The sequence below is a fragment of the Centrocercus urophasianus genome, unplaced genomic scaffold, assembly GCF_019232065.1.
Source record: "Centrocercus urophasianus isolate 14NV4802_14NV808 unplaced genomic scaffold, USGS_Curo_1.0 seq_10, whole genome shotgun sequence".
Classification (NCBI taxonomy): domain Eukaryota; kingdom Metazoa; phylum Chordata; class Aves; order Galliformes; family Phasianidae; genus Centrocercus; species Centrocercus urophasianus.
The window spans coordinates 74670628-74685973 of NW_024884142.1; the positions used below are offsets into that span (position 1 = coordinate 74670628).

A 15346-nucleotide genomic window follows, 5' to 3' on the forward strand; every position below is an offset into this window, starting at 1 on the left:
ATTGCTGTATTTGAGTGAAATCAATGGAATTGCTTACGAAGAATTGATGCTTTAACACAAGAATATATCACATAACTCATTTTTGTATTTATATTAAACATATCTTCATCATAGTTGAATAAATTGATATGATTTAACATTTATAGGTGCTATATAACTTTAGCTCAGGCTTTGGGAATGAACATGGGAGGAGCTCCAGCTGGACCTGCTGGAACTGGTAAAACAGAAACGACGAAAGACATGGGAAAGGCTCTGGGAAAATATGTAGTAGTCTTCAACTGTTCTGATCAAATGGATTTCAGAGGTTTGGGTAGGATTTTCAAAGGTAAGATTTCATAGAATCATATAGGATGGAAGGGACCTCCACAGGTCGCATAGACGCCCCCCGTCATACTCAGAGCAGGTGCCATTAGAGCAGGTTGCCCAGGACCTTATTCCTACTGGTTTTAAATATCTCCAGGGATGACTAGAATGCTTCAGGGCCACTGTTCAAGTGTTTGACCAACTTCACAGTGAATTTTTTGGTAACTGTATTGTCTTGGACTTTCCAATATTGCAACTTGTGTCCATTGGCTTTTCTTCCAATGTTTACATCTGAGCAGAATCTGGCTCCAACTTCTCAGCTTTCAACTCCAATAAACAGCAGCAGTCTTTTCAATTAGCTTTCTCTTCAGGCTGAAGAACCTGTAGTCTCTCAGCCCCCCTTTTGAATCATGTCCTCCATACCCTGGCAATCATGGCAGCCACCTGCTGGGCTTGTGCCAGTAAGCCAGTGTCTTCACTGGAAAGCCTCAGACTGTATTTGCTACTACAACTGCTATCACCCAAGTGTAAGGTAAAAGTGAACAGTGATTTCCCTCAAACATTTGGATAATAAGCAGCTGGGTACAAGGATTCATGCTCATTTGTTAAGGATGACACCAGGTCCTTTTCTGCAAAACTGCTTTTAGCCAGTCAGCACCAAGCCAGGACTGCTGCATGAAGTTGTTCTCTCCCAGATAAATGACTTGTTGGATTCCATATAGTTTTTGACAGTTGATTTTTCAAAGTTATATTATTGTCTGTACTGAGAAGCAAAGGGTGAAATTATTTAGATTTTTGTTGTTTTATTGAAGAAATAATTGTAGCATAAAATTGTTTAAAGCTGTGTGTTTCTAAAAGCATCTTCTTTGAAAGTGAAAACACAAAAGTTAAAAAGCAGGACTTTTTCTGCAACATTTTAGAACTAATTTTTTGAAGATGTAAGTCACTCCTTTTTTATTTTTTAGATGAACCATTGCTTTTTGCAAAATAATCAAATTGTCACTTTAAAGGTTCCATTCATGATAAGATCAGTACCGAAGTCTGCAGAATGCCCTGAGATAACAAAAAGATGTTTCTGATTCTGATTCACTAGCAAGCATTTTGAAGAAAACTGAATACTGATATGAAGATACTCAGGTGGTTTGGAAGAAGTTTGACCTTAGCCCCAGGGCAATAAATAAAGCCAATTTTATTTAGTTATTTGAAGAAAAAGACAAACATATAGTTCAAGTATCTCAAATATACCTGAAGAAAAAGCAGATTACACATTTTTGTATCTTTTTTTTTTTTTTTTTTTTTTTTAGGTCTTGCACAGTCTGGATCTTGGGGATGTTTTGATGAATTCAACCGGATTGAGTTGCCTGTCTTGTCAGTTGCAGCACAACAAATTTATATTATCTTAACAGCAAGAAAAGAAAGAAAAAAGCAGTTCATTTTTTCTGATGGAGACTGTGTAGATTTAAATCCAGAGTTTGGAATTTTCCTAACAATGGTAAATATAGCAGTAATTCCCTAGAAGTGACAAATTATGCCATATGACATTAATGACGTGACAAGGTGAAAGGAAATTACTTGATTAATTAGTTGGAGCTGTTGCTAAGAAATAGACCAAACTAGAGAACACACAAATAATTCTCCATGAATTGCGTGCCTTAGTTTTTGCTTTAAGATTATTGCTCAGTTCGGCGCATTGCACCCCCTCATTACTGTACTGCAGTTCGTTGTGTCGTCAACCTAGAAGTTTGGCCAAACCTTCAGAATTCTCTGTGCTTGTTGAGAGGATCAAAACAGTAACATACTTAACTACCTTAATCTGAAATGCTTTAACATTATTATTGAGAAAAGTACTGGAGGGAAAAAAAGAAAAGAGACCCTTTTCCTAAACCTGGACAATTTTCAAATAGATGTGTCTTGTCTAATAGATACTCTATATGGATAAAAAAAGATAAAGCTGATTTACAGAGGATGAGTATGGTGATCCCCCTCCTCATATGTTTGTGACAACAGGTTTTCAAAAAAAAAAAAAAAAATTCTTTCATGTGGATGTGCTTACTAGTTTAGACACAATACTAAGTTGTCCAGTTTTGCCTTCTGTGGCAAAGGGATCTCTGCTGTGTCCTCCAATCCTGGATTTAGCATAGGCATTATGAAAAAATGTGTCTTGCGTCATGAGACTTCTATGGGTGACATTTATGGGAGACCTTCATACAGTGGCAACACGTGAAAAATTCTTGCAGTATATATACATTAAAGATAAGTCTCACAGCTCTTGCTAGTCATTGAATCTTTACAACATACCTCTTCTAAACGGTACTTAGGAAATTCTCTTCCCCAAATGCCTAACATTTGATCAGTATGAGTTAAGCTACTATCAACTATCTACTCTTTAGTTACTCTAGAGAAAATGATGACCTTTCATTTTATCATATTTATCTTGCTGAAATCTCAGTGTAGAGCTCTAAGAATACACTAGAAGCAATGAACCAAGTAGATTTTATTCCACAAAAATTTTAAATTATAATTACTGGCTTATTATGATAGACAATTTCAGTTATAATGCAATTTTATGCAATTATTAAATTCATAGTTTGGTTGAAGTTTTTACTTCCTATTTTAATCATTAGTGGAGAAAGGATGTAATTCAACAGCTCTAAGCATTTATGCATAAACTTGCTTTTCTCAAAAAATAAAAAGAGTATTATTTGATGCAAATAATAACACAATTTGTTTTCTTGTGTAGAATCCTGGATATGCTGGACGCCAAGAGCTACCAGAAAATCTCAAAATTTTGTTCAGAACTGTGTCAATGATGGTTCCAGATAGACAGGTAAAATTAATGACTGAACTGAAAGAAAAAAATGTACTTTGTTATTTGACTATTTAAATTTGCTTATCTATTAAAAAACAAACAAAGAAACAAAAAAAACCCAACACCCTTATTTCTAAAAGGAAAACATTGTGTTTCAGATAATTATAAGAGTTAAGCTTGCAAGTTATGGATTTATTGATAATGTGGTTTTGTCTCAGAAGTTCTTCGTTCTTTATAAACTTTGTGAGGAGCAGCTCACTAAGCAGGTAATGTTATGCATTCTCTTCCCCTTTGTCTTAGTATTTATGCAATGCAACCCTTTGGATTTTCATTTGTGCAGGTTGTTTCTGAACAACCACTTTCATGCTTTTAATAAAATATTGAAATAGTTCAAATATAATCCGAGCATTTTTCTATTAACATTTTTGAACCATGTAAGTTCTTGTATATGTAGTTACATACACACATTCATCTAATTCTTAAAAAAATATAACTTGTAGTTGCCCATATATGAAGTTATCTGCCTAAATGTGGTCAAGGCAGGGAAAATTAACCTTGTGTCTCATTTTTCTGAAATGCTTAGTGAAATCAAGAAAAGCATCTGTAGCTTTCTGCGAGAGGTATGTCTTAAGTTTGATTTTAGTTACAGAACTGCTCTGAATTTCACAACACTGCTTTGATCTGAAGCCTTGGGTTTAAGCTGCCTTAGTTGGGACTATCCAGGGTAGAATGCAAATATTGGTTTTTAAATCACTGATGCAGAGAGCTACAAAATAATTGCTATATCAGTTTGTAAACGATGAAGTCAACAAAATCCAAACTAGAAAGATTATACTCTCCTTCCTGAAAATAAAATTCTTATCTGTTGTTTATTTTAATAGAATAATTTCTAAAGAACAGCAACAATTCCAAATTGAGTTAACTTTTCCAGGCAGTGTGACCATACTATAGAACAGACAAGTTAGATTTGCTATTCTAATGAAATAAAGGTAGAGAACTTGTTACTGACGCATGATCTATATTTTCACATTCTATTAGGTTCATTATGACTTTGGTCTGAGGAATATCCTTTCAGTACTTAGGACTCTCGGAACTCAAAAAAGGGCCAGACCAGATGAAAGCGAATTAAGCATTGTTATGAGGGGGCTAAGAGATATGAATCTTTCAAAGCTGGTAAGAGTCTAATAGTAATTAATTAATTAATCTAATAGTGGTTTGTCTGGGGTGTGATGTTTTACATACTAATGGGTGTAGGCTGATTACTATCAATAAATGGAATAATTTGTATATGCATCAAATTTATGTGCCATAAATCCAGCGTATGTACCAAATCTGTAGGGTATGATATTCAGCATAAATAACTGAAATAAATTTCAAATTTGTTTTTCACATGACATACAGATGACATTATGAAAATGCTGCCAGCTTAGTGATTTGTATTCTTGGCTTACTGTGCTTATGAACAAGCACTTGTGTTTAAAAACTATATTCTTATTGTTAAATATTTTACAGTAGATACCAATTTGGGTTTAAGAACTGTGGATAGCTGGGCTTTAACACTGAATAACTTTTTCAGATAGATGAAGATGAGCCCTTGTTTCTGAGTCTTATCAATGATCTGTTTCCGGGGTTGCAGTTGGACAGTAATAAATATAATGAGCTTCAGGCTGCAGTAGATAATCAGGTAGAAGAAGCAGGATTGACTAATCATCCACCATGGAATCTTAAGCTTGTTCAGGTAAAAAAAAAAAATTGTAGTATCTTCTTAGCAAATGCAAGTCAAAACACCATGTTAGTGGTTAAATCACTGTCTCGTTCAAAGACTTGTGCTGCTAATATAAGAATAAAATAAAGACTATGTGTAAACCACACTAGGAAGACTAATCTATTATTTATATCCAGAAAAAGAAAAATAAAAAAAAAAATCTTAAAGAATGCTGCTAACTCAGCCTTTCCCATGTATTTTAGTGCATCTGAGTTATTTGAATGAAAAAGGAAATTATGTACTTAGCTCTTTAAACATGAGTTTTGTAGGCTAGCATAGGGGCAGCAGAGCATAAGAATGCATTTTGGACTGTAGTAATTTGTACATAAATACTTCAAGGAAGTCCTCAAAGTGTTAGATTTGTTAATCAGCTGTGTGGTCTTAACTTACAAAATCCCATAGGAAGTACTTAAGATGCTTTCGCACTTTCATTATTATACACTCTTGTGTTTTGCTACTATTTTGCTACTATTCATTTTTTTCCTTTTGAATAATACAGAAAAAGGCTAGATTTAGTTCTGTAAGCCATTTTATAGTGAACTTGTTTGGTGTTTAATAGATAAGGATACGAAAGTATGTACAGTTCCACAAAATGCTACAAATAAGGAAATACAAACTGATCTCTGAGTTCCTGACCTTGAATGTCTAATGTATTTATAATCTGTGACTATCAAACACGTACAAGTGTAAGCAAAAATCTTCCAAAAGCATATTTCTCAAAATGTTTTGCTTTTTAATAGTTGTATGAAACTTCTCTAGTACGTCATGGGCTGATGACACTTGGACCCAGTGGATCTGGAAAAACAATGGTCATAACTATATTAATGAGAGCACTGACAGAATGCGGACAACCTCATAGAGAAATGCGAATGAATCCCAAAGCTATTACAGCTCCTCAGATGTTTGGAAAACTAGATGCTGCAACTAATGATTGGACAGATGGAATATTTTCTACACTGTGGAGGAAAACATTGAAAGCTAAAAAGGGTATGTAAACGCTACATTTGGTTTATCATGAAAATGAATGATGTTGAAAAGAATTCCAAGTTTGAAAATATGGTGAAGTTTCCTCTTGAAAACAACTACAGATGATATTTCACATCTCTTCACAAGAAAGAGGAAGAGTTTAAAAACTTATTGTTTCAATTGTTTCAATATTAACATTAAACAGTAAAAACAATAATTAAATTGTTTGTTCCCTTGCCACTTTGGTTCTGCAGTGCAGATGTATTAGGCTGCACTGATAAATTACAGTGAAGATTTACTTGTACTTATTGCACTAGCTTTAATATTTTCTTGTTTTTCTTGTATTGACTACTTATATTTATATTGCAGTGTACTGAAATTCCTTTTCACAGAAATATTCATTTGCATCTGAAAGAATAAAAATATTTGTATTAATCAAAGGGAATTCTTCTAGGGTACCTTCCTAGAAGGTGGTTCTTTTTTTTTTTTTTTTTTTTTTTAAAAAAAAAAGGGGGATTAAAAGGGGAACAGGGGCCAAGAGGGCAGAGATCCAAGATGCCAAGGCTCCCTTTGATTACCAGGGAAAAGAGATCAGTACCTCTCTCTCCGCTTTCCCTCAGGAAGTTGTAAAGAGCAATGAAGTCTTCTCTCTGCCACCCTTTGTCCAAATTAGACAAAGCGACTTCCACCTCCCCTCACGTGCCCCCCAGGCCTTTTACCTGGTTGGTTGCTCTCCTCCGTAAAAATTCAACTATCTTAACATCCTTTCTATAAATATCTTCTATATGAATTTTATTACTTTTTTCAAGTCAACTCTGTTTTGCATAACAGTATCTAGTAAACAATCTTTCTGTCTTTGCCTTAAGCCATGAGCATTTTCTTCTTAATATCTCCTCTTTTCCTGTTGAGGAGGGAGAATGAGGGAGTAATGATCTGATTCTATGCAGATAGCATAAGTAATGTCATCACAAATGTATGTTGTAAAGATATAGGCATGCCATAGTCATTTGTTTCTTTCAGAGATGATGCCTTTACTAGCTGTGCAGTTCATACAGTAATGAATATCTCTGAAGACAGTAGAATTTGCAATAAGCTTGTTCTTTAAGTATATTAACTATAGCTCTTTTCATTGTTTGTTTTTGTTTTGTTTTGTTTTTTTTTTCCCCAGGTGAAAATGTGTTTCTGGTTTTAGATGGTCCTGTAGATGCAATCTGGATTGAGAATCTAAATTCAGTTTTGGATGATAACAAGACTCTCACTCTAGCAAATGGAGATCGAATTCCCATGTCTCCTACTTGTAAGCTGTTATTTGAAGTCCACAACATTGAGAATGCATCTCCAGCAACAGTTTCTCGTATGGGTATGGTCTACATCAGCTCTTCTGCCCTTAGCTGGAGACCAATATTACAAGTAAGATTGTCATTGCTAGCTACTCCTAATTTTATTTGGTGGTATGCTTATACAGAATAACATTGTGGATGTTTTTCAGTCATGGCTGAAAAAACGTTCTGCTCAAGAAGCTGAAATTTTGCAAAGTTTGTATGACAGAATCTTTGAACCAGCATATACATACATGAAACTAAACCTTGATCCAAAGATGGAGCTTCTGGAATGTAACTACATTATGCAGGTAAAACAGGTAGTGTGTAATCTTGTATGAATTGATATTGCAAATCTGCAAAATTGAGTGATATGATAGCAATAAAGTTTCATTTGAAAAGATTGTTTTGTGATGAAGAAAACCACAGCTTCAGTATTAGTTTGGGAATACAGGAGTAGTTAGAAGTGTGCAGAATGAACTTCTCCTTATTGCTTCGTATTTGAACTTGTCTTGAGTTGAACAGAAGTTGAAGGCTTTATTTGGTTTTCATAAGCATACAGTTAATAAGCTAGTGGTTTCATTCCAATTCCATAAACACCAAACAAATTGCAGTAAAGGTCAAAATAACCTACTGGTACTTTCAGCAGAGAATAATTCTGTTTTTATCTCCATATGTGATTTCTCTCAGTCAATGCTTCCAAGGTCAACATAGTTACTTTTGCTTTCTTCGTCCTGTCAGTCAGTCAGAGTTTTTCTTCAAGTGGGAGCCGATCATTGATTTTTTTTTAGTAATAAAAAATATTTACTTCACAGATCTACTATGATTGCCAATCCTATACTGCATGTCTCCAGCTGTTTTGTTTATGAATCAGTTGTCACGTGATGATTCTTAGATTCTTCCTTATACTTTCCACTGATTTTTCTAACTATATATATTCTACCACTGTTTCCAGATTATCTTTTTTCTGCCATTTTTATTCTTATATTTGTGTTTTAGCTCTTTACCTTCCTCTGAACAACCTCAATAGATAGACAAGTAAAATTTATTTGAGAAGAGTCAACAGTTTTATTTAGGGCTATCCCACCTTGTAAGTATATATGGAAAGTCAGCTTCCTATTAGTGTGGTCTTCATGAAGAAATAAAAGTGTTCAATGAAGCTCTTTACTGCAGATTTACATGCAACCTAAGCAATAATAGCAAAAGGCAAGTGATACGTTTCTAGGTAACAATAATTGATTACAAGATAGGAAACGAATGATTGAAATAAGGGAGCAATTCTTACAAAGTAGAGATGATAGAATTGATCCTGAGGCAACAGCGGTGGGCTGGTGCCACTCAAAATGTTAATAAACAACTAGGAAAAGTTGTAGCTGAAGAAGTTTACTGATGACTGAATTGTTCAAGGTGTTGAGGACAAAGCAGCTACCATGAAGAACTATAGACAGACTTTATGAGACTGAATAAATTGGTAGTGAAATGGCAAATGAAATTCATGGAGAGGTTGACACAAGCAAAAAACAAACTGTACCGTGCTGTATGTAGCAGATAGATGGAACGTCTTGCTGAAGGGTGTTATGGATAGTAAAAGTTTATGTACGTTCAAGACCAGCCCTGAAATTTTCATGGTTGAAAAATCTGTAAATGATTAGTAAACCCAGAGAAAGTCTATTTGATTTTGAAAGCCCTACACTGGGCAGAGTACAGAAAGTACCACTGCCAGTACCACTGCAAGCCAAGAGAGTACCAGTAGGATTTGTCAGAGCTTTCCTTTGTTTTTATTTTTCAGAAAGTATCCACTTTTGGTCACTGTTACAGATGAGATGCTGGGAAAATGTTGTCATCTGACTTTTTAGAACCATTTTTGTATTTTTGAAGCTATTTGTTTCTATCTGTTTTCTTTCTCCAAAAACTTGTTGCAAAATACTTTTATAAGCCAATGCATCATGGGAAAAATTTAAAGTGGTGTTATGTTTGAGAGGATGAACAGATTTTGTTCAGATAAACAGATACAGCCTGTTTCTGAAATAATTAGATAGCTTATAATTCTTCTTTCAAAGAAAATTAGTGGCATTATTTTAACAGTCTTAACTATAATTAATAGTGGTTAGTCATCTTTTTAAAACCGATTTTTAAAGCAATTAAAAGTATTTAAACTATTTAGGTCCCTAGGCTGTATTATATATTTTTTCATATAGATATTATTACATATGTGTTTATATATGTGTGGGTGTGTTTGTTTGTATATGGTACTGCATTACTTCCTACTTGTGAGTAGGAAGTATGTGAGATTATGAAATCTAAGACAACATAAATAATTTATTACAAAGTTAATTCCAGGTGCTGTCTGAAAATCTGATTCTCGGTTAGAAAGATATATTTTGAACCAATGTGTTTGATACTGCTATGTATAAAAAAGTCTTACAAGTGATATTATTTAAGACAGTCAAAACAACCATCTGGCTTGAGGGCAGCATAATAAATAGTGAGTTACTAGATTTCTGGAATCTAGTTCCTTAGAGAGGGAAGAAATCATAAAAATTGATACTTCAAAGATTTCCTCTTTAACACAAAATGGAAGTCAATGTGATATATTCAATATTTGACCGTAATTGAGATAAAAACATTAAACAGCAACTGAAAATTTTTCTATGCTTAAAGATAGAAAACTACGCTTTAAGGACTTTCCAGTGGTGAGGAGGCACATAAATTATAATGTTTAATGGTGGGTATTTGGTTTTGGAATTATAAATATCCCACTAGATACTATAAATATTCTTAAAATATTGCTCAATTACTCTAGCTTGTAACTGACGTTATTCAGTAGATGTATTTTAAAAGAATATTTGACTGTCAAAATACTGAAGTAATTTTGAATATGTGCAGGTTTACATGGATACCTTTATTCTCTTGGGTTTACAGTTCTGAATGTCATGTTATTCCTTGATATTCTGGAATTTATGTTATTCTTTTGTAATCTGTATCTGTTTTCGATTATAATTTAAAGTTTGAATGCATATGAATAATTTATGTAAATACATATATGGCGATATAAAATTAAAAAGTGATTATGTGATGCTTTCTTAATGCATTATATTTTACAATATTTTCAGTCCATTAATCTTCTGGAAGGTTTGATTCCATCGAAGGAAGAAGGTGGTTTATCATCTATATCTCATCTGCATAAATTGTTCTGCTTTGCAATAATGTGGAGTTTAGGCGCCCTTTTGGAGTTGGATAGCAGAGATAAACTTGAAGCCTTCATCAGAGCTCATGATAACAAATTAGATTTACCAGAAATTCCCCCTGGCACCAGTCAAACGATGTATGAGTTTTATGTCACTGGTAATGGTAAGAATAATCTGAATAATAAAAAAAGATTGTTATTTTATTGCTGTTTTGTAACTTAATATGGCTCACTAGAATTTTAAAGTTACTACTTCTTCCCTGGTTGTATGAGTAAAGATTTTGGAAGTATGGTAGTAGTTCACATTCTCTATGCATCAGCTGTCAAGAAAAGAAGTTGGAAACCAGGGATACATTTCTCACCGGTGATATTTTCTTATTTCTTTTGCTTTTAATTTCATTCTTAAAGATATTTTTTTTCTGTTATTTATCTTTAACCAGTCTACGTTTTTAGAATAATTTATTTCCAGTCTGTTCTAGATTAATTTAATTTTACATTTGTATTTAATTTCCTCACAGTATTTTTGGTTAAACATATGACCTGATTTAAATTCCACTTTTAATCATTGTTCATCCATGTTTGATAATTACTAGTAAATCTTAGAATTCATAAGACCTCAAGTAGCATATTATTTTCCACGGGGAATTTATAGGTAAACTAATGCAGGTACATCAATTTCACAAAGAATTTACTGATCTATTACATGATATTGTCATGGGAATGCATCTATTTCTAATTTATCCAAATTCAGTTATTTTCCTGCCAGCAATATTGATTTAGTTTATACACACCACCCATATTTTCATATTCTGTAACTTTTCACCAGCAGAATAAGAACAAGTTTTCAGGTAACCATTGTTTTGACTTTTTTATTTAAGTAGCTGTATGTATATTTAAATAGTAGACATTATTTTTATATATTTTTATATTTTATAGGGTTGGGTTTTTTTAACTAACAAAATCTTTTTTTAATTTCAGGTGATTGGGAACATTGGAGTAAAAGTGTTCAGGAGTATGTGTATCCAACAGATGATGTCCCAGACTATGCATCTATTCTGGTTCCAAATGTTGACAATGTCAGAACTCAGTTTTTGATAAACACAATTGCAAAACAGCACAAAGTAAGTACAAAATTATTATTTTAATTGTAGAAAAACAGAAACTTACACATGTGGTAATTGAGGGTTGCAGTCATTCTCTGTCTCTAGCCGTGGCTTTCTGGCTGCACCATTATTTACGTATTGCTCTGTTTTTATTTCCTTAGCTTGAATCTTCTGTAGTTTTTGCTGTCTCCCAAGGAGGTTTAAAATATCTTAATAAAATATCTATTGTCTTAACACTTAAACCCAACAACATATCATCTTTTTTAGAGAAAAGACTTAAAACCTTGTTCCTAGTATTTGCACCATAGTCCTCATTCTAATTTATGCTTTTTGAACAGAAAAATAAGGATAATGAGCTTCCCATGTCAATTCAGTATAAATGAAATCACTAGCCTTTACTGCATTTTTTTCTTTCATTAGGAAAGCTGTATTTAATAGCATTTTCCCTGACTGTAGAAAAGGAGAAAATACTTTATACATTGATTTAACCAGTAAAATCCAATCTGGCATCATGGCCAAAAGGCCATCAGACAATAGTTATTTACAACATAAATATGTATAGTCCTATTTGCACAGTTTATGCTCTGGAAAAACAAACAGACAAGAAAAACCCACAGTTGCTCTAGCACAATGTTATTAACAGCCCCAGCAACTTAGTGTGGAAACCTGTGCTGGATTCTGAAGTACAGTTCAGAGTACTTCTTTCTTGGTATCTGAAGCCAATATTAGAAATACCAAAAGTGCATGATCCAGTGATGGAACTTGGCTTTTCTGTGAAATTCTGGGATTTAGCACAAAACCATTTACTTGGACTTGATAAACTGTTCCTGAGATCATACTGTGGCTGTCTCTTTCACGTATCTGACACAGATTATAAAAACATACCAAATCTTGATATTTGAGAACAAATGATTAGTCTTTGTATGTCAATGCCTTGGGAGATATTTGTAATATTTCCAGGTACGTTCTTGTGCAATCATTACAGTGCACACAATGAATACTGAAATATTCTAAAGATAGTTTCTTAGCCATACTCCTTTTCACGATTCAGTGCTCCTGTAACGTATGGTTTTATCCACCTTTCTTGAGTTCAGAATTCAGTGTACCGTGGAACTAGTGTCTGCATCTTGGTTGAGCTAAATTCTCCCATCTAAGATAGTCAGTGTGCTTTATTTTCAAGCATTCCTATTTTCTAAGACATTGAATTTTGATTTGAGGAATGCATTTATTATTTTCTCTCATGAATCAGATCATAACAGCATGAACTTTCTTTCCAACTACAGCTGAAATACAGGAACTAGATTAAAAAAAAGTGATGTTTGTCTGACTTGTTGATTCTCCAAAGTTTATTACTATCTGTGTTAGTGTGGTCAATTGATCTCTTGGATATTCAAGAAATTGGATAAGGAATTAAACCATATGGGATCATCATGGTTATCTGTTGGAGAGCATTAATTTAAAGTAGAAGAGACTGACAAATATTCAAATATTTCACTTCAAATGCACTTCAAATACAGTATTGTCAGAGATCTCCTGTGTTATCAAGTATAGTGACCATAAATACGCCCCTCTTTGAACTGATTGAATTTGTTTCATGCAGTAATGATGAAGAGAATGGCATCGGTCAAACAGATATAATTAGGATGAAAACATGAAGGACTCTTATGTCTGAAGAAAAAAGTGAGGTTCCTATTTAGCTCCCTTTCATGAAACAAAATGGGAGAATTCTATAGGAATTTTAAAAGAAAGGAAAAAAGTACCACTACACCATTAATCCTTTACTTAGCAACATTTTGATTTTAGCTCAGATTTTCCAATACAAGAAGGAAACTAGAAAAACTTCCTTTTTCTTGATGTATTTATTAGTTTTTTTTTACATGAAAATGACGCTTAGCATACAGATTAACCAGGAAATGAGATATTAGAAATGAGGGCAAAAATAAAATATCTACTAAGAAAACAACTTGAAAAAACATTCAGATTAGATGTTTGAGACCACTTTCATTATAAATAAAATCCTCCTTAAGGTCATCTGCTGCGAATCACTACTGCAATGAATGTGTTAGAAAATTGAAAAGTTAAGGAACTGGCTTTAAAAAAAAAAAAACAAGCAAACAAAAATACCCACATCTCTACAACATTCTCTCTTTATACTTCATTTTTTGACTCAGTAAGTAATCTGTCTTCGAAAATGGAGGTGGTATGAAAAACACATACATGTCATTGCATATGGACACACTGAGAAAACTATCAGAACAATATGCCATCTAATATTAGACCAAAGTATTAGAGGAAAAATCCCTTTGTCTAAAATAGCTCTGTTATGCATATTTAGTTAACAGTTTTGGTACCACTTATGGAATTTAAATGTCTATTGCAGGCAGTTTTGCTCATAGGAGAACAGGGAACTGCAAAGACTGTCATGATTAAGGCATACGTGAAGAAATATAATCCAGAAGAACATTTGTCAAAATGTTTAAACTTTTCATCTGCCACAGAACCATTTATGTTTCAGGTAAAAATATACCATTTAAGCAATTCTTGAATATATATTTAAATGTAATTAGTTCTTGAGGATAAGTGAGGTAGAAATATAGTTTAAAGGAACTTTTTTTGCCTAAGTACTTAAAGTCTTCAGAAAATTCTGTAAGATAATTGTTTTTTGCAGACAAGAGTGAAATATAGTCACTCATATAGGGATGCATATATTTGTGATTACTGTGTGCTTTTTCACTATGGAATTTTAGGAATTCTTTTCTCTAAAGACCCTTCACTTCTTGTTCAATTAATGACATTTTTGCTTATACAAATTGTGTCCCGCTCTTTCTTTATTGTTTGTGAAGCATGAGAAAAAAGATAGGCAACAAACTTCATAATTTCCAATCTCCTCTTTTCCTTTTATATTTGCAGTTCCCTCTTCTTGCATTAATCTTGATCTGTTTGAAGACTGTAACAGACTTCACAGAAGATGTTATATTTCCTGTAGAAATAATGCACCGTACTTAAATAAATGACATTTTAGTTTTGTCATTTTTAAGAAAACTTTTCTGGTAGCTAGAGTTGGATTGTATATTATAGTCCTAAGTCTGGAGAACTGCAATAGCTGAATAGAGTTCCTTCATTATCAATGCCGAGCGACTAAAAAGAAGAGGAAATTGTTGTTAAGTAAAGTGTTGTAAAAGAAAGCTAGACTTTTTTTTTTTTTTTTTTAATCAATACATTATATATATTGTGCTTTAGATAAAAAAACAAGAGCTTTCTTTAATTTTTAGAGAACGATAGAAAGTTATGTGGATAAACGTGTTGGAAGTACTTATGGACCTCCTGGAGGCAGGAAAATGACTGTTTTTATTGATGATATCAATATGCCAGTTGTCAATGAATGGGGAGATCAGGTATGTTTTTAAAAAGTACAGTCTATTCTAAACTGATATTTTTTTTCATATATAAGGAGATCAGGGGACTTCTGAAATTTTTAATTAAATTTAAGTCATTGGTGATGCTATTTAATAATTTAATCTGAATTTGGACTAAGTCTCTGTGGGTGTTAATGGTAACATTACAAGAAGAAATCAAATTGTCCCATGATATGTTTTGGCTTGAATTTCTGATCTTTGTGTTACATAAACTTACAGATAACAAATGAAATTGTTCGTCAAATGATGGAAATGAAAGGAATGTACAACTTAGATAAACCTGGAGACTTCACCACTATTGTAGATGTACAAATAATAGCAGCAATGATACATCCAGGAGGAGGCCGTAATGATATTCCACAGCGTTTAAAAAGACAATTTTGTATATTCAACTGTACATTGCCATCCAATGCATCCATTGACAAAATCTTCGGTACTTCTCTCTCTTTTTTTCTGCTTCTTGTTTTTTTTTTTTTTT

The 15346-nt window shown here is 33.1% G+C and overlaps 1 protein-coding gene across 1 annotated transcript in view; it reads left to right on the plus strand.

Annotated features, from left to right (window-relative positions):
* The window catches only part of DNAH8 (dynein axonemal heavy chain 8), a 108760-nt gene that overhangs the window by 48754 nt on the left and 44660 nt on the right, over positions 1-15346 (plus strand). Inside the window, exons 40-53 of the mRNA XM_042815576.1 lie at positions 147-325; positions 1608-1795; positions 3044-3130; positions 3271-3378; positions 4151-4285; positions 4689-4850; positions 5618-5864; positions 7012-7253; positions 7333-7473; positions 10276-10513; positions 11328-11470; positions 13833-13967; positions 14725-14847; positions 15088-15301. Of these exons, the coding sequence (XP_042671510.1) occupies positions 147-325; positions 1608-1795; positions 3044-3130; positions 3271-3378; positions 4151-4285; positions 4689-4850; positions 5618-5864; positions 7012-7253; positions 7333-7473; positions 10276-10513; positions 11328-11470; positions 13833-13967; positions 14725-14847; positions 15088-15301 (2342 nt within the window). The remainder of the gene's footprint in view (positions 1-146; positions 326-1607; positions 1796-3043; positions 3131-3270; positions 3379-4150; positions 4286-4688; positions 4851-5617; positions 5865-7011; positions 7254-7332; positions 7474-10275; positions 10514-11327; positions 11471-13832; positions 13968-14724; positions 14848-15087; positions 15302-15346) is intronic.